This window comes from Rhincodon typus, chromosome 43 (genome assembly GCF_021869965.1).
Source record: "Rhincodon typus isolate 14 chromosome 43, sRhiTyp1.1, whole genome shotgun sequence".
NCBI classification, from domain to species: domain Eukaryota; kingdom Metazoa; phylum Chordata; class Chondrichthyes; order Orectolobiformes; family Rhincodontidae; genus Rhincodon; species Rhincodon typus.
In genome coordinates this window covers 933,317-960,703 of record NC_063374.1, presented here as the reverse complement: position 1 = coordinate 960,703, position 27,387 = coordinate 933,317, and the positions used below count along the sequence as shown (strand labels likewise).

General features: G+C 42.7%; 2 protein-coding genes across 8 annotated transcripts in view; one reads left to right on the top strand and one right to left on the bottom strand.

Moving 5' to 3' along the window:
* LOC109936375 (gastrula zinc finger protein XlCGF26.1-like) overlaps positions 1 to 27,387 on the top strand; it is a 56,799-nt gene that overhangs the window by 1,200 nt on the left and 28,212 nt on the right. The window contains exon 2 of one of the 3 annotated variants that reach the window (XM_048619684.1): positions 66 to 233. The exons of the other annotated variants lie outside the window; for them this stretch is intronic. Coding sequence (XP_048475641.1) covers positions 66 to 233 — 168 coding nt within the window. The remainder of the gene's footprint in view (positions 1 to 65; positions 234 to 27,387) is intronic. 3 annotated transcript variants of the gene reach the window in all.
* The window catches only part of LOC109936376 (zinc finger protein 239-like), a 43,338-nt gene continuing 19,061 nt past the window's right edge, over positions 3,111 to 27,387 (bottom strand). For 4 of the 5 annotated variants that reach the window (XM_048619680.1, XM_048619681.1, XM_048619679.1 and 1 more), the window contains 2 exons: positions 24,743 to 25,050; positions 21,107 to 23,767 (listed from right to left, as the gene is read on the bottom strand). In XM_048619680.1, coding sequence (XP_048475637.1) covers positions 22,411 to 23,385 — 975 coding nt within the window. In that variant the 5' untranslated portion in view covers positions 23,386 to 23,767; positions 24,743 to 25,050 and the 3' untranslated portion in view covers positions 21,107 to 22,410. Of the gene's footprint in view, positions 8,013 to 21,106; positions 23,768 to 24,742; positions 25,051 to 27,387 lie in introns of those variants that run through there. The other variant, XM_048619683.1, reaches the window with a different exon arrangement.

Below are 27,387 nucleotides of genomic sequence, written 5' to 3'. Positions count from 1 at the left end.
TGCGGGAAGGGATTCACCACCTCTTCCACTTTGCTAAATCACCAGCGGGTTCACACTGGGGAGAGGCCGTTCACCTGCCCCGAGTGTGGGAAGGGATTCAGTCAGTCATCCAACTTGCTGACACACCAGCGAGTTCACACTGGGGAACGGCCATTCATCTGCACCAAGTGTGGGAAGAGATTTGCTCGTTCATCCAACTTGCTAACACACCAGCGAATTCACGAGGAACCACAGTGATTGAAGTTTGCTCTTAATCACATTCAGGCTTGAACCATGTTCAATGGGCTCTAGTTCTGCTGAGATTAATAAACCCAACCTAATATGGGTGTTAATACTCTGTAAATTAAATAAATTACTTTTGTCTTACACATACACAAAATATATTGTCTTCTTAATTTCTCGAATGCAAGATTGTTCCTTTTCAAGGGCCATCTCTGACCTCCCCTCCAACAAAATGTGCAAAGAGCTTATGGAGCTTCTTTCTGGCTAAGATTGAGACAATCTGCTGCCTCTGCTGCTTGCTGTCCCCTGCCACTGGGGTCAATCTGTCCCTGAAATTTTTGGGATTTCTTCTAACTTCCTTTAGGCAGTCTTCCTATTGTCTCTGGTGGTCGTATAGTTAGTTGAAGCCTGTTCCACACAGACACCCCTAGTGGGAGCAGGGGCCTGCAGTGTTGGAGAGAGAGAGATAAGTGTAGGGCCAGGCAGAGTTGTGGAGAAAGCTGTCTGAATTGGTGAACCATCGCTGCACTCCCTATGGCAAGTATACCATTCCTTAGGCAAGGATACCAGACCTGTACACAACAGTGCAGGTGCAGTCACACCAATGTTCCAGATATTTTCTAATCAACCTATTTAGAGAGTTTATTACACTGGAACAGGTGGGACCTGAACGCAGGTCTTCTAGCTCGAAGGTAGGCACATTATCACTGTGTCACAACAGTCCCTCACAAGTATTCTATACAATTGAAACTTCTTTGCTCCTGTACTCACATCTGCTTGCCATAAAGACCAATATACTGTTTCCTTCCAAATTTCTTGCTGCTCCTACATGTGAGTTTCCAGTGAGACTCTGAAGTGGCTTTGGACTTTAACACTTGCCAATCTCCTACAGTTTAAGAAATAGAATCCCTACAGTATGGAAGCAGGCTATTCGAAGAGCATCCCACCCAGACCCAACCCACCCCCTCCTACCTTATCCCTGTAACCCTGCATTTCCCATGGCTAATCCACTTAACCTACACATCTTTGGACTATGGGAGGAAACCCACACAGACATGGGGAGAACGTTCATACTCCACTCAGACCGTCACATTAGTGTGGAATCAAACCCAGGTCCCTGGTGCTGTGAGGCAACAGTGCTAACCATTGTGCCACCATTCTGTCTACTGTGCCCTCCTACCACACCTCGCACACACCTCCACATTGCTGTGCTGTTGTCCACTCACAGCCTATTTAAATTGCCTTGAAGTCTTTGCATCCTCACAATGTACATTCCCACCAAGTTTGTATTACAATTCATGTCCACATCCAGGTATTTTCCTAATCAACCTATTGAAGGATATTATTACACATCTTTGGAGCTGGTAGGACTTGAACCTGGGTCTTCTGGCTCAGATGCAAGGACATTACAACAGCACCACAACAGCCTTCACTCCCACATTCATCTTTCTTTCTTATATATCTGGAAGTGCTATCACACACAACCAAACAAATGTTTCCACCACCAAACCATCTGTGGTAATTTTCACCTCTTGAACACTACCATTAAATCACCTGTGTTTTCCAATAAAGATGAAGGAGAGGCACATCCAAATAATTAACATAGATAGTGAAGAGCTGAGTGGGGCTCATGCAGTAATCCTTGTTGCACTTCATTAGCCTGCCATCTTGAGAAGAACTCATTTTTTGCTTCCATCTGCATTATGCCTGTTACAGAGTTATACAGCATGGAAGTAGACTCTTAGATCCAATTAGTCCATGCCGACTATGCTCCCAAACTAAACTAGTCCCACTTGCCTGTGTTTGGCCCATATCTCTCCAAACATTTTCTATTCATGTTCTTATCCAAATGTCTTTTAAATTTTGTAACTGTACCTGTATTCACCACTTCCTCTGGTAGTTCATTCCACACGTGAACCACTCTTTAGTTTTGGACTCCCTTACCCTGGGAAAAAGACCTCGGCTATTCACTTATCATGCCCTTTATGATTTTTATAAACCTCTGTAAGGTCACCCCTCAGCCTCTGACACTCCAGGCAAAATAGCCCCAGCCTATTCAGCCTTTCCCTATAGCTCAAACCCTCCAACCCTGGCAACATCGTTGTAAATCACCCTGATTACTGCAATCCCCTTCCTACATCTAATTTCTTAAAAAATACAATGCCCTAAATTACTGCCTTGGTTGGTGACCTACAAACCACTATTATCAATGTCTGTTGTCATTTGCTGTTTCTTAGCTCCACCCGGATACTATGTACTTCACTTCTGATCAGAGATCCTCTCTCACTAATACACTGGGCAACCCCCCCGATCACTTATCAGTGCTAGCCTACCTTTTTTTTGCCCATTTTCTAAATGTCAAATATCCGTTAATATTCATTTCTCAGTCTGGTCATCCCACAGCCATGTGACAATTAAATCGTACCCATTTACTTCTACTAGAACCATTCACCTATCTGATTCAAATTGTATGCATATTCAGATAGAATATTTTCTATACCATCTGAATTCCCTCTTAGATTTCCATCCCCCGACTATCTAGTTTATACACTTCCCATATACTTTAGCAAATCTTTCCAGCAGGATATTAGTCCCGGTCCTGCTAAAGTGCAACTTGTCCTCTTTGTACAGTCTCCATCTGCCCCAGAATTCCAAAGCCCTCTCTATGCAGCATTTTCCACCCATATATTCATTCACTGTTCAGTGACTGCTGCTTTAGTGTTTGTTTCTCTCTGCTCAAGACAGCTTCCAAGCAAAGACTATTCAGTGTTGTAAGAATACTGAACAGACCAGATTTTTTTTAGGATTTGGCTTGATAGACCACTATTATTCAAAGAAAATAACTGGGAAATTCAAGGAGCAAGAAAATGAGCAACAGGACTCAAGGATTAAATGGAAACAAAATAATCTTTACTATGCAAACTTAAAATATAAGACAAGCAGTAATGACGAAATAGGTACAGTGAATCAGTAAGATAATTATTCTAAACCATACACATTATATATACATTAATATTAACTTGAGGAAAATATAAGTTAAAACTGTGGTTGAGCAGCCTACAATAATTGGCCAGTGCAGTCAAGACAGATTCCACTCAGATCTTAGGGACACTGTAGGTCACCCAATTTAATTAAAGCTCTTGCCTCCTTCACAGGAAATTCCAAATCTTTACTTTTGAAACTTTCACATTGAAACACACTCGGAGCCACTCTGACTAGGACAAGCTGAAGGACTGCTCATGCCTTGGGCGTTCAGTTTCTAACCAGACAATGGATTCCCCAGGACTGCTGAGACTGTTCCCAGCACAGTTCTCAGCACAGTCTCAGCTTTTATCAAATGTCTAGATTCAGTGAGTTGCTGATGTATTTCTGTAAGCTCCAACCTTTTTCAGTTGCAAATACTGCTGTGGGTTTCTTTTGTCCCGCTCCCAACTACACCAAACAATCAATGGCTCCTGGGGCTTCTTTTTGATGTAACTGGTTTCCTTGGCATTGAGTTATCACTCCACAAGTCTTCTCCTAATTTTCCACCTCAGCACTCTCCCAGCTCCAAACTGCAACTAACTTCTCCCAACAAACACACATCAAGATAAATCAAAACCAAAGAATCTTCTTAAGTTACACCCAGCTTCATGATGAGAATGCCTGCTCTGGGCTGTATTTAACCTGACATTCAAAGGTTGGTTGAACATATTTTATCTAACTTAGGCCAACACCTGCTGGGCTGCCATTGCTGCTGGCTTTGTAGACACCACATCACCAGCTAAGAATATGAAAGAAAGCTATGTGAAATATTTTAAAAATATGGCTTTATAGAGTTTTTAATCAATATATTAGAAAGAAGAGTTAACAAAGTGAACATTGGTCCTTTTCAATGCGAGTCTGGGGAATTAATATTGGAAAACAGAAGTTGGCAGATGAATAGGTATTTTACATTGGTCTTCACTACAGAGGATACAAGATCCCAGAAACAGTTTTAAATTAGGAAATGTAAAGGAGGAACTCAAGAAAAATGCAAATCTCTAGGGAACTGAGCAAATTGTTGAAATCGCAGGTTAACAAGGTGTTGATCGATTTTATCCCAAAGATGTGGCTGGGAAGTTAACGAGTGGTTCTAATTTTCCAAATTTCGGTAGATTTGAGGAGGTTCCATGAAATACAATGAATTTCTTTTTTCAAAATCAACATGAAACAGAACAAAGAAGCTACAAGCCAGTTAAACATCTACCATAAGTAAGGTGTGAGAATTGATTATTAAATAAATTATGGCAAGGCACATAGAAAAGTCTAAGATAGTGAGGCAGAGTCAACATGGTTCTGTGAAATAAATTGTGTTGAACCAATTTGTAGAGAGCCTTTTGGGCTCATAAGGGAAATTCACAATCTAATAAAGGACTTAGATGAAGGGAAAAAAGATGCAGTTGCTACATTTGCTGACAACCCAAGGATTGTTGGGGAAAATAAGTTGTGAAGGGGATATGAGGAGGCTGCGAAGGGATAGACAGGTTAAGTGAGTGGACAAAGACCTGGAAAATGGAGTATAATTTGGGAAAATGAGAAATTGTATTTAAAAACTTTGAAATAGTGAGATATTGCAGTGCTGTGAATCTGCGAGCCCTAGTGCATGAATTGCAGATGGACAGTATACAGTCACAGCAAGTAATTAGGAAATTCAATGGAATAAAAGAGCATTGAGGAGATTTGAATTTCTTTCCAAATTCAAATCATTGAATGCGAGTGTTGTTGGCTAGGAAGAGTCGACCATATAGCTGTGGATCTGGAGTCTCTGGGAGGCCACATCAGGCAAAGCTATCAGAATTCTTTCCCTTAGTGAACCAAATAGGTTTTTATGGCAATCAGCAGCATGTACATGGCTGCCATTAAGCTGGCTTGTTTATGCCTGAAGATAAAAGTAAAGGGTCGTACATCAGATATACAGGTATTAGTGAAATCACATCTGGTCTAGTCATAAAGCACAGAAACCTTCAGTCCAACTCATCTGCACCAACCAGACATCCTAATCTGATCTAGTCCATTTGCCAGCATTTGGCCCATATCCCTCTCAACCTTTTCTATTCATATACCCATCCAGATGCCTTTTAAATGTTGTAATTGTACCCACCTCCACCACTTCTTCTGGCAGCTCGTTCCTTACACACACCACCCTCTGCGCGTAAAGGTTACCCCTCAGGTTCTTTTTAAGTCTTTCCCTCTCGCCTTAAACCTATGACCCTAGTTTTGGGTTCCCCTCCCTACGAAAAAGATCTTGGCTATTCATGTTCCTCATGAGTTTATAAAATCCTATAAGGTCGCCCCTCAGCTTTCGACGTTCCAGGGAAAAAGTCCTAGGCTATTCAGCCTCTTCCTATAGCTCAAACCCTTCAATCCTGGCAACATCCTTGTAAACCGTTTCTGCACCCTCTCAAAGTTTAACAACATCCTTTCTCTAGAAGGGCAACCAGAATTGTATGCAATATTCTATTACTGGCCTCACCAGTGTCCTGTTGTGTACAGTATTAGTCATGTTATTTAAAGGAGGATGCAAGTGCATTGGGAGCAGCTCAGAGATTTACCAGACTAATACCTGGAGTGGGCAGGTTCTCTTATGAGAAATAATTCTTCAAGCTGGAGGGTCACTGTTACAAAATAATAGGTTGCCCATTTCAAGAGATGAGGAGAAATTTCTCTCAGTGGGTCGTGAATGTTTGCAATTCTCTTCATCAAAAGGCGGTGAGCATATTTAAGGCAGAAGCAGAGGGTTTTAATCAGCAGCAGGGTTAAAACACATCAGAGGTAGGTGGAAATATAGAGTAATCACTTCAGTTATAAGCTTATTGAATGGTGGAATGGGCTCAAAGGATCAAGTGATCTACTCCTGCTTTTAATTCATGTTTGCATGTTCATATGTAAGTAATGAAAAACTCCTAACCCTAAATCCCAATTTCTTACAGCAAATCCCAACATTATATCTGGGTTTCTTCTGGGAAACCCCTCAGCTCTATATCTCTTAACCATTGGGATAGATGTTACTAGCCATCCACAACAATTTGATAACTGGACCACTTACATGGAGCTAATTAGCTTTGCTTCACTCTGAACTGCTAACTACAGTTTGTATCAAAACAGGAGGCTCTAGAACTGGTGGTGTTCTGGCCTCTTCTTGACCAGAAACACTCTCTCTTAAAGCACAATCTCTGGCATTTAAAAAGACATGCGATTTAAAATGTTTCATGTTGTGTCTAAATTTACTATATGATTTTCCAGTTTTAAGCTTTATTATCTATGCAGATATGCCACAGAGATTAACTTTTAACTCGTCTGGCTCTGATTCTGAGAACATTGACCAACAATCAATTCCTGACAATTTCCACTTGTCCCCCATTTCTCTTCATTCAACTTGGATTTCTGTCTGAGATTTTGCTTTCTTTTAATTTCCAAGCTTCAACATTAAACTAGCACTTTTGTTGGAATCCTGACAGACTTCAGGGAAAGGAAGAAACTAGAGTCAATCTTTACTTGGAATAGATTTATTTACAGAGTGGAACCTTACAGGTATATATCTCCTGATTTCACTCTACTCTGTCAATAAGTGTCCTTTTATATGCACTCGTGTAACCATCCAAGCAATGACATTCCACCAGTGTATACTTCACCTCAGTTGATACAACTAACACCCACGGTCAGTGAATTGAAAAGGTTTCTACTCGATGTGGCTACCATGGTGTCTGAGCAAGGTGGATGACTCACTGAAGCCCTTTCCACACATAAAACAAATGAATGGCCTCTCTCCAGTATGAGCACGTTTGTGTTTCCGCAGGCTGGATGAATCGATGAATCCCCTCCCACACTCTGAGCAGGTGAACGGCCTCTCTCCAGTGTGAATGCGTTGATGTATCAGCAAGCTTGATGACTCAGTGAATCCTTTCCCACACACAGTGCAGGTGAATGGCCTCTCTCCAGTGTGAACTCGCTGGTGCCTCAGCAAACTGGTCGATCGAGTAAATTCCTTGCCACACACGGAGCAGGGGAATGGCTTCTCTCCAGTGTGAGCCATCTGGTGTCGCAACAGGCTTGATAACTGAGTGAATCCCTTCGCACACATGGAGCAGATGAATGGCCTCTCCCCGGTGTGAACACGCTGGTGTGTCAGCAGGTGGGATGACTGAGTGAATCCTTTCCCACACATGGAGCAGATGAATGGCCTCTCCCCAGTGTGAACGCGCTGGTGTGTCAGCAGATGGGATAAGTGAGCAAATCCCTTCCCACACTCGGAACAAGTCAATGGCCTCTCCCCAGAGTGAATTTGTTCATGTTTGCACAAGCTTGACGAATCAGTGAATCTCTTCCCACACTCAGAACAGTTGAATGGCCTCTCCCCGCTGTGAACTCGCTGGTGCTTCCGCAGGCTGGATGAATAATTGAATCCCCTCCCACATTCAGAGCAGGTGAACAGGTTTTCCCTGTCATGTAATCGCTGGTGTCTCCGCAGGTTAGATGCAACAGTAAATTCCTTTCCACACATGGAGCAGATGAAAGGCCTCTCCCCAGTGTGAACTCGCTGGTGTCTCTGGAGACCGGATGAAGCACCAAAACGCTTCCCACACTCAGAGCAGGTAAAAGGCCTCTCCCCAGTGTGAACCCATCCATGTGTCAGTAGGTCAGGTGCCTTTGTTAATACTTTCCCACACTCAGAACCTGAGAATTGCTGCTCTCGGGTGTGAACTCGCTGGTGTAAATGCAAGTTGGATAACTGAGTGAATCCCTTCCCACACTCAGAACAGCTGAATGGTCTCTCCCCAGTGTGACCACGTCGATGTGTTTCTAGCTGTGATGGTGCTTTGAATCCCTTCCCACAGTCCCCACATTTCCATGGTTTCTCTGTGGTGCTGGTGTCTGTGTCTCTCTCCAGGTTGGACTGTCAGTTGAAACCTTAACGACACACAGAATGTGTATGGATTCACTCTGCTGTAAACAGTGTGATGTTTTGTAAAGCTGTGTAACTGGTTAAAGCCCTTTTCACAGTCGCTTCACTGGAACACTTTCACTTGAGAGGGCTTGGGAGTGTTTGTCTGTGTATCTCACGGATTTTACAGCCACACTGATGTTTAAAATTTTTTGAAGAGAGAATATACAAACAGTTCTCCTTCCAAACTTAAAGACTGATGATAGTCAGGTCCCAATGAAGCAGTGACTCTATCAGATCTCCAGGTGACATTTGCTGTGAGATTTGTCTGTAAATCTTGCCCTTTTAATGTTCTGTAAAATGAATGTATAAAAGTCATTACTGTCAGTACAGCACAAAAATTCACAGCATATAATTCTTGATCCTATTGAATATTCTTGCCTGTCTCATTCTCCAAGCTACAAGTCTCCATGCCATGTACGTTTCCTGAATTCTTACTCCCAGTACCTAGTATATGCCCTCCCAAATCACCTGAATATGACAACTCAAGGTGATCAACAGATCCATGATTACCATCTCCAGTGCAATACTTGGAGATACGAAGCTCATATATTTATAGTACCAGACTGAAACTGTGTGCCACATACCATACTGTATTAGTCATTTTGGAGGTACGTGAGTATTGTAAAGAATAACTTTATTAAGGCAATGAGTTGTCATGACCTAGAACTCTTTGCCTATATAGCTGGTGGAAGCAGAGATGATCAATGATTTCAAAGCAAAATTGCTCAGGTACTTAAATAATCTTGCAAGGCTATGGGGAAATAAGGGGTGAGTGGGACAGAATGGATTGCTCTACATGAGCTTTAGCATGGATTTATGTTACTAGTTAGGCTTCTTCTGTGCCTTAATAACTCTACAGCTGGAAACAGACATTTAACCTGGAAATAACACTATAACTGGTTCGGTGGATTGGTGGATACTAAATTATGTCAATGTGTTCACGGATGTGTGGACTAGGCGGATTAGCCATGTTGAATGCGTGATGATAAGGAAAGAGTGGGGCCTCTACCTGCACTCGAGGGATTCAATGATTCTACGAAGTATATGCAGGGCCGTATTACGAGGCCAGAAATAAAAGCAAATGTACTTTATCTAGGAACCGTTAATTAGATATCTAATTATGCCTTATTATACCAGCAGGCATACCATATCCCCCTCTTAAATGTGGGGCACTACTTAAACCATCACTTTAATTGTGAACTTCAGGATAAAGGCCCTATGATTTTCGCTACATAAATAAATGCGTCAAGATGAGACAGTAAAAAAATGGCAAGAGAGACAGACTTGGACCAACCTTTTCAGATTCTGCAGGTTCCCTGGATTCACTTTCTCTTTCTTTCAGTTCCTTCAAAAGAACAATTTAACCGTAAGCTGAGAACAGACACAGAAAAGGGAGGAACACTGCTTTCCTTCCGGAAGTTGCACAGAAGAGGAAGTTTCACACTGAAGCTCCAAGCACCGCTTCCGTATTGCGACGTCACAATGGAACGCTGATACGAATGAGCCTACCCCCAGCTCCCACTTCGAGCCAGGGTTTCCTGGCAACTGGAGGAAGGGTCAAAATTGTTTCAGAGATAGTAGGAACTGCAGATGCTGGAGAATCTGAGATAACAAAGTGTAGAGCTGGATGAACACAGCAGGCCAAGCAGGATCAGAGGAGCAGGAAGGCTGACGTTTCGAAACCGAACCTGTGTCTTGTGCCTGACATAGAATCCCTACACTGCAGATAAAGGCCATTCGACCTTTCAAGTTTGCACCAAATTTTCCGAAGAGCACACCACCCGATCCCTCTAAACTTTTATTTAACTCGGTTAATCCACCTAACCAGCATATCTTTGGACCGTGGGAGGAGCTGGAGCATCCCGAGGAATTGAAACCAAAAGGACTGCGGATGCTGTAAATCAGGAACAAAAGCAAAGTTGCTGGAAAAGCTCAGCAGGTCTGACAGCATCTGTGAGGGAGAAAACAGAGTTAATGTTTCGGGTCCGCTGACCCTTCCTCAGAACCTGATTGATTGATGATTTATTGTCACGTGTACTGAAGTACAGTGAAAAGCTTTGTTTACAAGCAGTACAGGCAGATCATAGTAAGCCAGGATGTACAGATCAAAACAGCTTAGACAGAGACACACAGGTTATATTGCACAGGGTGTACACCAGGTGAGATCAACATTACCAAGATCAGCATGTTTTTGAGGCTAGAGAGTACATTGATCCATAACGGCTGGAAAGAAGCTGTTCCTGAACCTGCTGGTGTGTGTGATCAGGCTTCTGTATCTTCTGCCTGACAGAAGACGTTTAGGAGATCATTACCAGGGTGTGATGGGTCTTTGATGATGTTAGCAACCTTTCCATGGTAGTGAGCCATGTAAATAGAGTCCATGGATGGAAGGGGCCTGATCTGAAACGTCAACTTTCCTGCTCCTCTGATGCTGCCTGTCCTGCTGTGTTCTTCCAGCTCCATAATGTGTTATCTCTGACTTCTGTGATGGCTTGGGTTGTGCACACCATCTCCTGTAGTTTCTTATGGTCCTGGGCAGAGCAGTTGCCATACTAGACAGTACGCTTTCAATTGAGCATCTGTAAAAGTTGGTGAAGTTCCTTATGGACATACCAATTTCCTGAGCCACCTGAGGAAGAAGAGGTGTTATTGTGCTTTCTTGACTGTTGCATCTATGTGGGAAGTGCAGGACAGGTTTTCAGTTATCCTCACCCCGAGGAACTTGACGCTGTTCATCCTCTCAACCTCAGTTCTGTTGCTGTAGATGGGTCATGTTCTCCTTTCTTTCTGAAGTCAATGATCAGTTCTTTAGTGAGTCCATGGTGCTTGAGGCAGCAGTGCTAACCGCCCAGCCACTGTGCCAACCTTAAGTAAGAACCTGTGCATCGATCATACTACCTCTCGTGTGCTAAGTAAGTGTTCTAATATTTGTGTCAGGGAAAGCCTCCTTCCCCAGGAAATTGAGAGAGTTATGGAGGATCTGGAGCTGGAATGAGGACCATTCTCTACGTGGGGGTTGGTAAAGTGTTGCTGATTATGTGGACAATTGCATCAATGACTGATGCTGAAACCCATACTGACTATTGATATACTCTGAATATATGCTTCATTGATAAAGGTAAAAGTGCTGTAGTTCTACCGGCTGCTCTCTTATCAGAAACAGAGATGACTGGTGGTAGTTTAAGCCAAGGCTCAAGTGAGGGGAAAGATTGAAAAAGGAGAGCCCTTCATGGTAACCTCAGCTGGTGCAGGAATTGAACCCATATTGTTGGTGTTTCTCTGCATCCTAAACCAGCTATTGAGCTAACCAACTTCCACGCTTCATTGATGTGTGATGTGAACTGTGGGATTTATGTGCATATTTCGGTCCTACTTTTGATTTAGTCTCCACTGAGTATTTTTTTCAGTATCAGAAATTTATAGTTAATAGGTAATATGTCACCATGGCAATTTCTTTTAAAATCATTTTTGAAGCCTGGCTGTAGAGTGAATAGTTTGTGTGCACTAATGATCTTTTGTTTATTTTAGAATGCTCATGAGTGTGCATGGTAAATAATAGGGCCTCAAAGGTTTGTTACACAGCTCCAGAATTTTTGAGCTTAAGGAAAATGCCCATAAGTGGGGTAGTGTTTACATTGTTATGAGAAAATAGTGAATGCAGGTACAGTTAAAAGACACTTGGTTAAATACATGAATAGGAAAGGTTTGGAGGGATATGGGCCAAACCTAGGCAATTGGGACTTAGTTTAGTTTGGGAATGTCGGATCAAAGGGTTTGTTTCCATGCTGTATGATTCTGTAGCAAACGATAGAGGCTAATGGATAAATAGTAGTATATATAAAGGAACTTTTAGTTTCACTTTAAAGTTGTAGTGTTTAAGCTCTGTGATATTTTGGAACAGGTGGCTGTGTAGCATAATGCTTCTGAAAAGGGAATGGTAGATTTGGTAAATTAAATTACCTTTAAATGTAAAAGTAGCATTAGTTCCCAGACCAGAGGTGTTGGGATAAAAACCTGGATGTGGATATTTAAGCTGAGTACCTTGGATCTGAGGAGTGAGGTAGCTCTAGGAAGACAATATTGCAGTAGCCCTAGGAAGAAGATATTTCAGTTCTAGTCTAAAAGCTAAAGTCACAAGTAACTTAAATCTCCCAAGTTAGATTCAGTAATCCTGGTGAGTGTATTATAGAGGTGGTGTTTTGGGTACTGTACCAGAACAGGTGTTTTAAGAACTGTACCTTCAGTTCTTGTCTAAAAGTTAAAGTCACAAGTAACTTAAATCTCCCAAGTTAGATACAGTGATTCTGGAGTGTGTATTATAGAGGTAGTGTTTTGGGTACTGTACCAGAAGAGGCGTTTTAAGAACTGTACCAGGAGTGACGTTTGGATATTATACAGAATTTGTTTTGGTACTTTGCAATTTATAAATGAGTGTTTTGGAATTTACAAGATTGTAGTTTTACTCTATGTTAAAAATCTTTGAATTTTTATTATAAGTAAATAGAGTAGAATGACCCAAACTATTGCTTCTTTTGTAGTAAACTTCCATTTTGTTGTTAAGACAAAATCTGCAACATTGCATACTTATGTGGTATTATCACTAGACTACTAATCCAGAGATCGAGAATGTTCTGGGGACCCGGGTTCAAATACCACCATGGTAGATGTTGGAATTTGAATACAATAGAAAAAAGTCTAGAATTAAGCGTCTAATGATGACCATGAATACATGTCTGATCTCGTAATAATTCATCTGGTTCAGTAATGTCCTTTAGGGAAGGAAACTGCGATCCATACCAATAGTATATAACCTCATTGCAAGAGGTTTTGAGAACAGGAGCAGGGGTGTGTTGTTGTTGTTGTAGTTGTACAGGGCCTTGGTGAAGCCACACCTAGAATATTGTGTGCAGCTTTGGTCTCTTTTTCTGAGGAAGAATGCTCTTGCTCTCAAGGGAGTGCAGCGAAGGTTTACCAGGCTGATTCCGGGAATGGAGGGAATGACATATGAGGAGAGATTGACGAGGTTAGGATTGTTTTTGCTGGAGTTCAGACAAATGAGGGGGGATCTCATACAGACTTATAAAATTCTAACAGGACTAGACAGGATAGATGCAGGGAGGATGTTCCCAATGGTAGGTGTGTCCAGGACCAGGGGTCACAGTCTGAGGATTCGAGGTAGATCATTTGGGACAGAGTTGAGGAGACATTTCTTCACCCAAAGAGTGGTGAGCCTGTGGAATTCATGACCACATGAAGTAGTTGATGCCAAAACATTGAATGAATTCAAGAGGCAGCTAAATATAGCACTTGGAGCAAATGGGATCAAAGGTTATGGAGAGACAGCAGGATTAGTCTATTGAGTTGGATGATCAGCCATGATCGTGATGAATGGTGGAGCAGGCTCGAAAGGCCAAATGGCCTCCTCTTGCTCCTACCTTCTATGTTTCTATGTCTGGCCTACCTGTAACGCCAGACCCACAGTAATGTGGTTGACTCTTAAATTAGGATGGGCAATAAATGCTGGCATAGGCAGCGACACCCTCATCCCATGAATGAATTTGAAAAAGTGATACAGTTGGGCAGAATAAACAAGGCAAAGCAATAGATGATGAATGGTAGGACCTTGGGAAGCACCAAGGATCGGTGTGTATGTCCACCAGTTCCTTAAGTTATCATGCGGGTAGATAAAATGTTTAAGAAAGCATGTGGTATATTTGCCTTTATTAGCTGAGTCATAGAATTTAAGAGCAGGGAGGTGATGCTGGAATTGTATAAAAATGTTGTTAGGTAACAGCTAGAGTATCGTGTGCAGTCTGGAATCCGCATTATAGGAGGAATGTGTTAGCACTGCAGATGGTGCAGGGATTTACCAGAATGTTGCTTGGGCTGTAGAGTTTCAATTATGAAGAGAGATTGGACAGACTAGGGTTGTTTTCATGGAGCCATATAACATGGAAACAGACCTTTGGTCCAACTAGTCCATGCCAACTATGTTCCCAAACTGAACTCGTGTATTGGTGCACAGTGGCTCAGTGGTTAGCACTGCTGCCTCACAGTGCCAGGGGCCTGGGTTTGATTTCCCCCTTGGGCAACTGTCCTTGTGGTGTTTGCACATTCTCCCCGTGTCTGTGTGGGTTTCCTCCAGGTGCTCCGCTTTCCTCCCACAGTCCAAAGATGTGCAGGCTAGGTGGATTGGCCATACTAAATTGCCTATAGTGTTCAGGGATGTGTAGATTAGGTGGGTTTGGGGAATGGGTCTGGGTAGGATCCTCTCAGGGTCAATGTGGACTTGTTGGGCTGAAGGGCCTGTTTCCAAACTGCAGGAATTTCATTTAGTCCCACCTGCCTGCATTTGGCCCATATCCCTTCAAACTTTTCCTATTCATATACTTATCCAAATGTCTTTTAAACATTGTAACTGTACTTGAATCCACCACTTCCTCTGCCAGTTCATTCCACTCACTAACCACACTGTGTAAAAAAGTTGCCCCTCATGTCCTTTTTAAATATTTCTCCTCTCACCTTAAAAATATGCCCCTTGGTTTTGAACTCCCCCATCCTAGGGAAAAATTCCTTGTCATTCACCTTATCTATGCCCCTCATGATTTTATAAACCTCTATAAGATCACCCCTCAACCACCTATGCTCCAATGAAAACATCTCAGCCTATCCAGCCTATTTTTACGACTCAAACCCTCCATTCCAAACAATGTCCTGGTAAACCTTTTCTGAACCCTCTTCAGTTTAATAATATTCGTCCTATAACAGGGCGCACACAGTATTCCAGAAGAAGCCTCACCAACGTCCTGTACAACCTCAATATGACATCCCAACTCATACACTCAAAGATCTGAGCAATGAAGGTAAGTGTACTAAGTGTCTTCTTAACCATGCTGTCTACACGTGACTCAAATTTCCAAGAAATGTACCTGAACCCCTAGGTCGCTCTATTCTACAACACTACCCGGAGCCCTACCATTAATTGTATAAGCCCTGCGCTTGTTTGTTTTACCAAAATATAATACCTTGCATTTATCCAAATTAAACTCCATCTACCACTCCTCAGCCCATTGACCCAATTGATCAAGATCTCTTTGTAATCTTACATAACCTTTTTCACCGTCCACCATACCACCAATTTTGGTGTCATCTGCAAACTTATTAACCATGCCTCTTATATTCTCATCCAAATCATTTATATAAATGACAAACAAAAGCGGAACACTGCTGTTCACAGAAGTCCAGTCTGAAAAACAACCCTCCACCCTCACCCTGAATCCCATGTGATCTAACCTTACTAATTACTAATTTTCCTTGGAGCAGAGGAGACATGATTGATATGTATAAAGTTATAAGGGGCATAAATATGGAGGAAGGAAGGGATGTTTTCCTTTGGTAGAGGGATTAGTGACCAGGGGCATAGATTTAGTGGAAATTTAGAGTGTTTTGATTTGATTTATTATTGTCGCATGTACTGAGGAACAGTGAAAAGTGTTGTCTTACATGCTCTACAGACAGATAATACTTTATACAAGTGCTCCAGGGTAAAAGGACAGAGTGCAGGTTACAATGCCAAGAAGGTGCAGAGAGAGATCAACATTAACATTAAAGAGATCCATTCAAAATTCTCATAACAGTGGGGAAGAAGCTGTTCTTGAATCTGTGCACACATGTATATAAACTTTTATATCTTCTGCCCAATGGAAGAGGGTGGAAGATAATGTAACTGGGGTGGGAGAGATATTTGATAGGTTGATTGCTTTCTCAAGGCAGTAGGAAATATAGGTGGCGTCAATGGATGGAAGAGATAGCAAGAACTGCCGATGCTGGAGTCAAAGTCAACACATTGTGGAGCTGGAGGAACACAGTAGATCAAGCAGCATCAGAGGAGCAGGAGAGTCGAAGTTTCAGATCGGGACTCTTCATCAGGACTGGGAAGGGGGAAGGGAGCTGGGAAATAAATAGACGGACCTGACACAACCTGTCCATCTTCTCCACCTATCTGCCCCACCCTTCCCACTGACCAATCCCAACTACCTCTATCTGCGTCCACCTATCACCATTCCACCTACCTTCCCCCAGTCCCACCCCTCCTCCCTCTAATTATTTGCCAGCTCCCTTTCTCCTGCTCAGTCCTGATGAATCGTCTTGATCCGAAACGTCATCTCTCCTGCTCCTTCATGCTGCCTGACCTGCTGTGTTCCTCCAGCTCCACAGTGTATTGACTCAATGGATGGAATACTGGTTAGTGTGATGGATTGGGCTGTGCGCACACCTCTCTGTAGTGTCTTTCAGTCTTGGGAAGAGCAGAGCACACTGTGATGCATCCAGATAGGATGCTTTCTACAGTGCAACTATAAAAATTTGTATGAGTTTTTACGGACATGTCAAAATTCCTTTGCCTCTTGAAGAAGTAGAGGCATTGCTGTGCTTTCTTGACGGTCGTGTCAATGTAGGTGGACCAGGACAGATTTTTAATTTTGGCTTTTACCCAGAAGGTGATGGGAATCTGGAACTCACTGCGTGTAAAGGGTGTAGAGGCAGAAACCCTTGTAACATTTAAGTATCTAAAATGACAAGCCTATGGGCCAAGTGCGGGAAAATGGGATTAGAATAGTTGGGTGGATGTTATTGACTGGTGCGGATGTGATGGACCAAAGGACCCTTTTCTGGGCATAGATCTCTGATTCTAAGATGGATTCCTGTCTGGAATCTGACTTAACCAGCAATAACATCAGTTGGGATCATAATAACGAGCACTTCAGTTTAACCATAAAAGTCAAGTATTTGAGAAAATGAACCCTTGTCATTCAGTTCATTCCATTGGTGTGGATGTGAATTTATTACTTTTGAGGTTATCATTCTGCACAGGGAGCATAACAACATTGATATTTCTGGTGTTGTCATTTGGCACATATTATAAATAGATGGGCGGGGGGTGGGGGGTGGGTGGTGGGTACGGTCACCACAACTGGGGTAGAAGGGAGTTCTGGTGGGATACACTTCACTTCTACCATGCTTGGATCATAGTCTTGGATGATTGAATAACTAGGACGAAGCGGGCTTTAACAAACTGGATGGTGGATATTGGAGGGGAGGGGGGTACGAAGAATGTTAAGAAGAGTTGGAAGAGTCTAGGCTTACAAGGGAGGATAAAAGCAATATAACAGTGAAGCTATTGGATGATACTCAGAATGGGACAGAAAAACACAGAGGATACAAGCAGAAATATAGCAGAAAATTGGGTTAAAGGTGGAAAAATGATAAAATGGCAAATTTAGAGTTGAAAATCTTTTATGTGAATGCATGTACTATTCATAATAAAATGGATAAACTAACAGAACAACAGAGACATGGTCACAAAGGGGTGGCATAATGGCTGAGTGGTTAGCACTGCTGCCAGGGACCCAGGTTTGATTCCAGCCTTGGGCGACTGTCTGTATGGAGTTTGCACATCCTCCCTATTTCTGCACAGGTCCTCTCCAGGTGTTCTGGTTTTCTCCCACAGTCCAAAAATGTGCAGGTTAGGTGGATTGGCCATGCTAATTTACCCATAGTGTCGAGGGATGTGCAGGCTAGGTGGATTAGGGTTATAGGTAGGGAGTGGATCTGGATGGGATGCTCTATGGAGGTTGGTGTTATCTTGATGAACCAAATGGCCTGTATCCACACTAGATCAAAGCTGGGAACTAAATATTCAGGGGAATGTGATTGTTGAAAGGTGAAGTGTGGAGAGGGGTAGGTGTGTTAGTACTACGGGATAGAATAAGTGTGATAGCAAGAAATGATCCTCGATCAGAAAATGTAGAATCCTTGTGAATCATAGAATCCCTACAGTGCTGTAAGATGCCATTCGGCCCATTGAGTTTGCACTGAATCTCTTAAGAGTATCCCACTCAGACTCAACCCCTCCATTCTATCCCAGAACCCCACATTTAGCATGGCTAACCCACCTTTCCTGGACACTAAAGGGCAATTTAGCACAGCCGATCCACCTAACCTGCATTTAGAAATACATAAGATAATCAAGCAGACTGCGTATGGCTTCCAACCAGGGAGTAGTGAGGCAGGTTTAATAAATTATTCATAGTAAAAGATCCATTGGGAAACAGTGATCAAAGCAGAATTTAGCATTCAGTTTGACAGCAAGGAATTTGGGTTGGAAACAACTTTGCTAAACTTAAATACAGCTAATTACAAAGGAATGAGAGCAGACCAAGTTGGAGTGGATTAGGAAAGGAGTTTAGCAGTAAAGATGGTTGAGGAACAATAGCAGACTTTTAAGAAAATAGTTAATGGTTCGAAAATATATATTTCAATGAGAAGAGAGAATTCTAGGAAAGGGATAAGCCAACTATGATTAACTAAGGAAGTTAAGCTTAGCATCAGATTAAAAAAAAACATACAATGTGACAAAGATAAGTGGAAAGTTTAAAAAGGCCATAAGATATAGGAGCAGAATTAAGCCATTCAGCTTTTTGCATCTGGTCCACCATTTGATCACAACTGATGTGTTTCTCAACCCATTTCTCCTGCCTACTCCCTGTAACCCTTGATCCCGTTACTAATCAGAACCTATGTATCTCTGTCTTAAATACATTCAGTGACTTGACCTCCACAGCCTTCTGCAGCAATGAGTTCCCTGGAGTCATCACCCTCTGGCTGAATAAATTCCTCCTCATCTCAATTCTAAAGGGTCTTCCCTTCACTCTGTGGCTGTGTGCTCGGGTCCTAGTCATAGAGTCATGCAGCACAGGAACAGACCCTTCGGTCCAACTCGGCCACACTGACAAGAATCCCAATCTGACCTCGTCCCATTTGCCAGCATTTGGCCCATATCCCTCTAAACTCTCCCAATTCATATATCCAGCCAGATGCCTTTTAAATTTGTAATTGTACCTGTCTCCACCATTCCTGTCACAGTTCGTTCCATACATGCACCACACTCTGCATGATAAAGTTACCCTCAGATCCTTTTTTAAATCTTTCCCCTCTCACCTTAAACCTATGGCCTTTAGTTTTGGTACTCTGAGGAAAAGACTTTGGCTATTCACCTTATCCATACCCCTCATGATTTTATAAACTTCTATAAGGCCACCCCTCAGCCTCTTTCCTACTGATGGAAACAACTTCTCCATGTCCACTCTATTCAGGCTTCTCTGTATTCTGTAAATTTCAATGAAATCCCCCCTTCGTCCTTTTAAACTCCATTGAGTACAGACCCAGGGTCTTTAATCCCTCCTCATATGACAAGCCCTTCATTCCCAGGATCATTCTTGTCAACTTCCTCTGGAACCCCTCCAAGGCCAGTACATCCTTCCTTGGATATGAGGCCCAAAACTGCCCACGATATTGTATACTGCACCATTTAAGTGGAACACGCTCAATCCTGCATTGACCGACCCCTTCTCATAGTTGTCCCTTATCTGCTGTACGTGAAATCAGATTCCTGACTGTTACCAAACTCTCTGTCCTATGGCTTTTTCTGAAAACTTTAATAATCTCTCCCGAGCCCTCCTCCCTTAAACGATTTTCGTAATTTTCCGTGTAACTGAAACACCTGCACCCTTCCCCAACTATTTATTTTAAAGCCCTATCTCCAGCCCGAGTTAAACGATTCACCAGGACTCTGGTCCCAGCACTATTTGGGTGGAATCCATCCCATTGAGACTGCTCCCTCCTTCCCTGGTACTGGTACCAATGTCCCATGAATTTGAACACATTTCTTCCATATCAGTCTTTGAGCCACAAAGCTCAAACTGGCAGCATAGTGGCTCAGTGGTTAGCACTGCTCCCTCACAGCACCAGGGACCTAGGTTCAATTCCAGCCTCGGGTGACTGTGTGGAGTTTGCACATTCTCCCTGTGTCTGTATCAGTTTCCACTGGGTGCTCTGTCCTCTTCTCACAGTCCAAAGATGTGCGGGTTAGATGGACTGGCCATGCTAAATTGCCTCATAATTAGCCATGGGAAATGCAGGCTTTCAGGGATAGGGTGGTGGAATGCTCTTCAGAGGGTTGTTGTGGTCTCGATGGGCTGAATGGCCTGCTTCCATACCGTAGATATTCTATAATTCAAAACCAACCAAGTATGACCAGGAACAAAAAAGGGAGAAGATAAACTTGCAAGAAATATCAAGATGCTCAGTAACAGCTTCTTTAAATATATAACAAAGAGGAGACAGGTCAAATGAATATAGGCCCCCTCTGAAAACAAGGCTGGGGAACTAATGGGGAACCAGGAAATGACAGAGGAGTTGAACAAATAATTTGCAATAGTCTTCACAGGAGTGGATAACAATACTAAATAATTCATGGGCTAAACAGGAAATGAACACTAACTACCACTCAAGAAACATTTATTGGGAAACTAATGGGACAAAGACCAATAAGTCCCCTGAACCTGATGGGATACATCTTACGATGTTAAAAGAAGTAGCCGCCAATATAACAGATGCACTAGAATCCTTGGATTCTGGAAAAATGCCAGAGAATTGGAAAACTGCCAATGTGAGACCTTTATTCAAAAAGGACAGAGACAAAAGAAAAATCAGGTAACTATAGGCCAGTGAGCTCAATATCTGTTGTTGGAGTAAAGTTCAAATCTATTATAAAGGATGTTATAGCAGAGCAGTTAGAAACACATAATACAATCAAGCAGAGTTCTAATGGCTTCTTGAAGGGGAGACAATGCCTCATAAATTTATTAAAATTTTTGAAGAGGTAACAAGCAGGATAGATAAAGGGAAACCAGTGGATGTAATATATTAGTCTTATGAGGACAGGTTAAGTTGGTTGTGCCTGTACTCACTGGAATTCAGAAGAAGGCTGTATCCACTTACACCCAAGAGTATGCACCATGGTAGTAGTAAATGTCAAACATATTTGAAAAAAATGATACAAAGCAAGCAAACAAAATTGAAAAGAATGTAATTAAAACATATACTTGTACATGTAAAAAATTATAAAGCAAAGTAGACTCTTTTGTCAATTTTTCTTAAATTGGCTTTTTTATTGCATACACACACAGATAGAGTAATAAAAAATGGAGATAAACATGTGCAGCCAGCAATTCTCAATGGATCATTGGCGTCAGTAAACACTTCATTAGATGCATGAGAGGCAATGTTATTGAAACAGACAAGATGCATAGAGGGCTGTACAGGGTAGATATGGGAAAGTGGTTTCCCCTTATGGGAGAGTCTAAGACCAGGGGCATAAACTCAGAATAGGGGGTCGCTTGTTTAAGACAGAAGAGGAATTTCTTCTCTCAGAGTTTAGTGAATCTGTGGATTTTCTTTTAACCACAGACGGCTATTGAGGCTGGGTCATTAAGTATATTCCAGGCTGAGATGGACAAATTTTTAATCAGTAAGGAATCAAGTGTTATGGGGAGGAAAGTGTGGGAGAGGAAAGTGGAGGCAGGGAAACGGAGTTGAGGATTATCAGATCATCCAGGATTACACGGAGTGTCAGAGCAGGTTTGATGGGCCAAATGTCCTACTTCTGCTTCTGTGTCTCATGGTCTTAACTACCTTTTTGACTACACATGGAGTACCATCTACATATATGACATTTCACTCAAGAAAAGGAAATGGAGGGATTGGAGAAGACATTGGAGAAGGTGCAACACTGATTCACAGGAGCTGACAGCATTAACACGCAACTCAAGAAAGGTTGAACAGGCTAGGGCATATTTCTCAAGAAAAGAGAGGATTGACAGGTGACTTGATGGCAGTCTTTAAGATTATAAAGGGGTAGAATAATATGACTGGGAAATCATGAGAAAAAGCCTCTTTCACAGTGAGTGGTGAGCGTGTGAATATTGCTGGACAGCCAGTAGTTCTTTTGAACAAAATGAGCACATTTTAGCTGAAGCTAGATATCTATGAGGGAGAAAGGAATAGATAGATATGCTGATGGGGAGAGAGTGCCTGGGGCTCAGGTGGAGCACAAATACTGACATAGGCCAAAGGAGCTGACTGTACTGGCCTGACCCCAAGCTGCAGAGTCAATTGATCAGGGCCAAAAATCTACATTTACTTGTAGAGGTAGGAATAACACTATTTAACAAAATAAATGTAGTCCATCAGCTTTTGCGGATCAGTTCAGTGGAAATGTGCACTCCTAGGCTCAAAGAGCCCCACTGGAAGTAAAGCAGTGAGACCAATCATTCCAGCTGAAGGAAACCCTTTGAGTCTCTTACTTTCAGAATGAACATGGTTCAATCCCGCGTGTAATTAACAGCAACAGCAGAATCCACTCCCTGTAAGCACTTGTGAACTCGCTGATGTCTCAGCAGGCTAGATAAATGAGAGAATCCATTCCCACACTCAGAGCAGGTGAACAATTTGTCCCTGGTGTGAACTCGCCAGTGTCTCCGCAGACTGGATGACTGACTGAATCTCTTCCCACAGACAGAGCAAATGAATGGCCTCTCCCCAGTGTGAATTCGCTGGTGTGTCAGCAGAGTGGATGAATCTCTGAATCCTTTCCCACAGTGAGAGCAGACAGACGGCCTCTCCCCAGTGTGAACTCGCTGGTGCATCACCAGATTGCAGGACTGAATGAACCCCTTTCCACACACTGGGCAAGTGAATGGCCTCTTCCCACTGTGTACATGCTGGTGTGTCAGCAGGTGAGCTAACTGAGTGAATCCCTTCCCACATTCAGAACATGTGAACGGTCTCTCCCCAGTGTGAACTCTCTGGTGTGTCAGCAGATTGGATGACTGAGTGAATCCCTTCCCACACTCAGAGCATGTGAATGGCCTCTCTCCAGTGTGAATATGCTGGTGGGTCAGCAGGGCAGATGAGTCACTGAATCCCTTCCCACACTCACAGCAAGTGAATGGTCTCTCCCTAGTGTGAACCCGCTGATGCATCAGCAAGTTGGACGACTGAGTGAATGCCTTCCCACACTCAGAGCAGATGAATGGCCTTTCTCCAGTGTGAACTCGCTGGTGTGTCAGCAGGTGAGATGAATTACTGAATCTCTTCTCACACTCAAAACATGCGAACGGCCTCTCCCCAGTGTGAACCCGCCGGTGTTTTAGAAGGGAAGATGACTGAGTGAATGCCTTTCCACACTCCGAGCAGGTGAACGGCCTCTCCCCAGTGTGACAGCGTTGATGTGTTTCCAGCGCAGATGGTGTAGAGAATCCCTTCCCACAGACCCTACATTTCCACGGTTTCTCCATAGTGTGAATGTCCTTGAATCTGTCTGGCTTGGACAGAAGCCAATTAAAGCCTTGTTCACAAAGAACACATGCTCAGTCAATGTTTTTTCCAGGATGTGCAACTGGTTAAAGCTCTTTCCACAATTAGTTCACTGAAACACTCTCACTCACGCTGTGTAACTGATTAAAGCAGTGCACTGGAATACCTTAACTCAGGTGTATGTGCTTGTTGTAATGCTATCCTAGTCATGCTGATATTTAAAATATGTTTAAGCAGGCAGAACATTTTAAACAATTGTCTTTCAAATTACAAGCTTGATTATATTCAGGTCCTGATGAGTTCTGTCAGTCCTTGTGATGTTTGGTTTGAGTTTCCTGTTTGAAAACTGTTCCTTCTGATGACCTGTGAAAGGAGTTACAAAGGTAAGTACTTTAAATAGAGAATAGCAATGTGGAAGTGACAATTCTTGACTCTGTGGGACATTCTTTCCTCTCTGCTTCTCCTGAAGCTGTAATTCTCCATATGAAACACTCTCCCTTCATTCTCATTGTGTCATGACTGATGTACACCCTCATAATTCACCAACACTACTGGTTCATGCTGACTAACAAATTCATTCTTACTATTTCATCTTTAGGACACAGAGACCTAAATATTTTTCAGGTATGCTGCTAGCCATATATTTTCACCTTTAGTAGACAAAAAAATACACATAATACACAGGACCATACTTCTTGATCAAATATACAGAGACAAGAGGAAGAACTTTATACAGGTAGTGAGAGTCATGAACATGTAGCATACAAGGGGTGCCAATTAGTAATTCTACAATGAAATTAGTTGCTCACTTCAAGGAAAAAGAGAGTGCAGGGCAATGGGGATATAGAACAGAGGAGTAGATTGCTAAGACTGGATTGCCATAAAGAGTCAGTCAGCTTGGATTCAACTTGCTAAAGGGGTTTTTTTTTGGTGTTAGAATGACTCAATGACTGGACAATAAGATGTAGGGGCCGAAGTAGGCTAGTTAGCTCATCAAATCCGTTCTGCCATTCAGTGCAATAATGGCTGTTTACGATCGCCTGGGGGAAACTATCCATTTTACTGTGAACATTAGAAAAAAGGCCATTCTTTGAGCCAGACAAATGAATATGTCACTCTGAGAAAGTAAAAGATGACAATGTCTTTGGGAGAGACCTGGACCAACCTTTCCAGAGTCTGCACCCTTCCTGGATGCACTTCCTCTTCAATTCCAGCAAACGAACAATCTAACCCCAATTTGACAGTAGAAGCAGGAAAGGCAAGACAGTGGAAATCTCTTGACTGATGAGGGAGCCAGGAGAACTTTTCACCTTAGCTATTCGCACAAAGTTATCTCACCTGATTGGTTGTAGGATCAGAGAGTCTTTCCGATCCTCCAGCTCCTTCTGGACAACGAGACAACGGAACCCAACGCCACGTGATGTCCTGTGCCGTTGGCCAATAGGAAAGGTCTATCCCGTGACATGCGTAGCGCTATGTTCGTATTTGCACATGCGCACTCCTGAGTCACACACTCGTGCGGCTGATAGAGTGGTTTCTCCAGCGCGGGGACTCGTGGGAAGCAAGGCCGAAACTCCACAGCTGAAGTACAGTCTCTGAACGCCTAGGTACTTGGAAGGGAAATGTTGTTTTCAAAAGGAGACGATCTGCAGCAGAAAAAAACAATGCTCAGGGTTCTCTATGCTTATCTATTTCGGTCGGAAATCACACATCACCAGGTTATAGTCCAGCAGGGTTATTCGAAAACACAAGCTTAAGGAGTTTTACTCCTTCTTCAGGTGTTAATGAGAGAGGTAGCATCAGACACAGAATTTATAAGTAAAAGAGCAAAGATTCACACCATTGATGAATATCTAAACAAACCTAAGATGCTGTTAAATCTTTAATCAGTTAGAAGGTTTTAATTGATTAATATGTATATGTAAATTTCCGAATTCCTTTCAATTCATGGTCCTGAGAAAAATAAACGTTTTATCAGTGTAAAGAAGAGGTGAAATTTTAGGTCAGACAATGCATGTTAGGTGTGAGGTCTTGTTTAGAATCTGTTTGTGTTTTAGTTTGGAATCAGACTGGTTTTATTTTTAAAGTGGGAATTTACAAAACACCACATTGATTGATTGTCTTAAATTGTGTGCTTTTTGAAAAAAAATGTATCTGCAAAAACAAATTCACTTCATAGATTCACGTGTGTGTGTGGGAGAGAGAGAGAGAGTGAATGTGTGTGTGTGTGAGGGAGAGAGTGTGTGTCTGTGTCTGTGTGTGAGGGGGAGAGAGAGAGAGGATCAGTGTTTTTGTGTGTGTATGTGTGTGAGAGAGAGAGAGAGAGACAGTGTATGAGAGAGGATCTGTGTGAATGTGTGTGAGAGTGTGTTTGTGTAATTGTGTGTGTGTGAGTGTATATTGTGTGGTGGGGTCACCTGTAGTGTGACATGAACCCAACATCCCGGTTGAGGCCGTCCTCATGGGTACCAAACTTGGCTATCAGTTTCTGCTCAGCAACTCTGCATTGTTGTGTATCCTGAAGCCCACCTTGGAGGATGTTTACCTGAAGATCCGAGGCCAAATGTCTTTGACCGCTGAAGTGCTCCCGCACTGGGACGGAACATCCTTGTCTGGCAATTGTTATGCAGTGTCCATTCATCCATTTTTGTAGTGTCTGCATGGTTTTGCCAATGTACCATGCCTCGGGGCATCCTTGCCTGCAGCATATGAAATGGACAACATTGGCTGAGTCGCATGAGTATCTGCCATGCATATGGTGGGTGGTGTTCCCACATGTGATGGTAGCATCCATGTCGAAGATCTGACATTTCTTGCAGAGGTTACCGTTATAGGGTTGTATAGTGTTGTGGTCGATGTTGTCCTGAAGGCTGGGTAGTTTACTGAGTACAATGGTCTGTTTAAGGTTTGGTGGTTGTTTGAAGGTGAGAAGTGGAGGCATGGGGAAGATCTTGGTGAGGTGCTCATCATCATTGATAATGGGTTGAAGGCTGCAAAGACTATGGTGTAGTTTCTCTGTCCCTGGGAAATACTGGATGATGAAGGGTACCTTATTGGACGTATCCCAAGTCTGTCTTCTGAGGAGGTCATTACGGTTTTTCACTGTGGCACATTGGAACTGGCGATCAATGAGTTGAGCATCATATCCTGCTCCTATGAAGGTGTCCTTTAACATCTTCCGGTGTCTGTCTCATTCCTCCTCATCCGAACAGATTCTGTGTATGCATAGGGTTTGTCTGTAGGGGGTGGCTGTTGTAAAAAGTTTCAACGGAAGCTAGAGAAGTGCAGAATCGTGAGGTTATCCGTAGACTAACAGTAGAGTAATGTACTGAGGTGTCCATCTTCTATTTCGGACCTTTTGAATATCCTTGTTTATGATTCCAGTGATGGTGTCTGTGCCAAGAAGGAAATTCCAGAATTCCATCCCAAAACCTCTCCAGCTCTTTCATTTGATTTTTTCCCTTTCATACACTCTTTAACACCTATCATTTTAACCAAGCTTTTCATCATTGTAGAATCCCTACTGTATGGCAACAGGTCATTCACCCCAACAACTCTCCAAAGAACATCCCACCCTGACTCACCCTGCCCATTCCTGTAACCCTGCATTTCCCATGGTTAGTCCACCCAACTTAGACATCCCTGGACACTATGGACAATTTAGCATTGTCAATCAACCTAACCTGCACATCTTTGGACTGTGGGAGGTACCAGAGCACCCGGTGGAGACCCACGCAGACAGTCACCAAGATGGGAAATGAACCAAGGTCCTTGACACTGTAAGGCAGCAGTGATAACCACTGAGCCACCGTACCACTCTAATCATCTGCACTTACAGCCCCTCCTGTGTCTCAGCTTTAAACTCTCATAAAACACTTGGCAATGTTTTATTTAATCAAAGACCCTATTTAAATGCACTCTGTTGCAGATTTGGACATATATTGCTACAGTTTCATTGCTGGTTGGCAATCCTGTAGATCCTT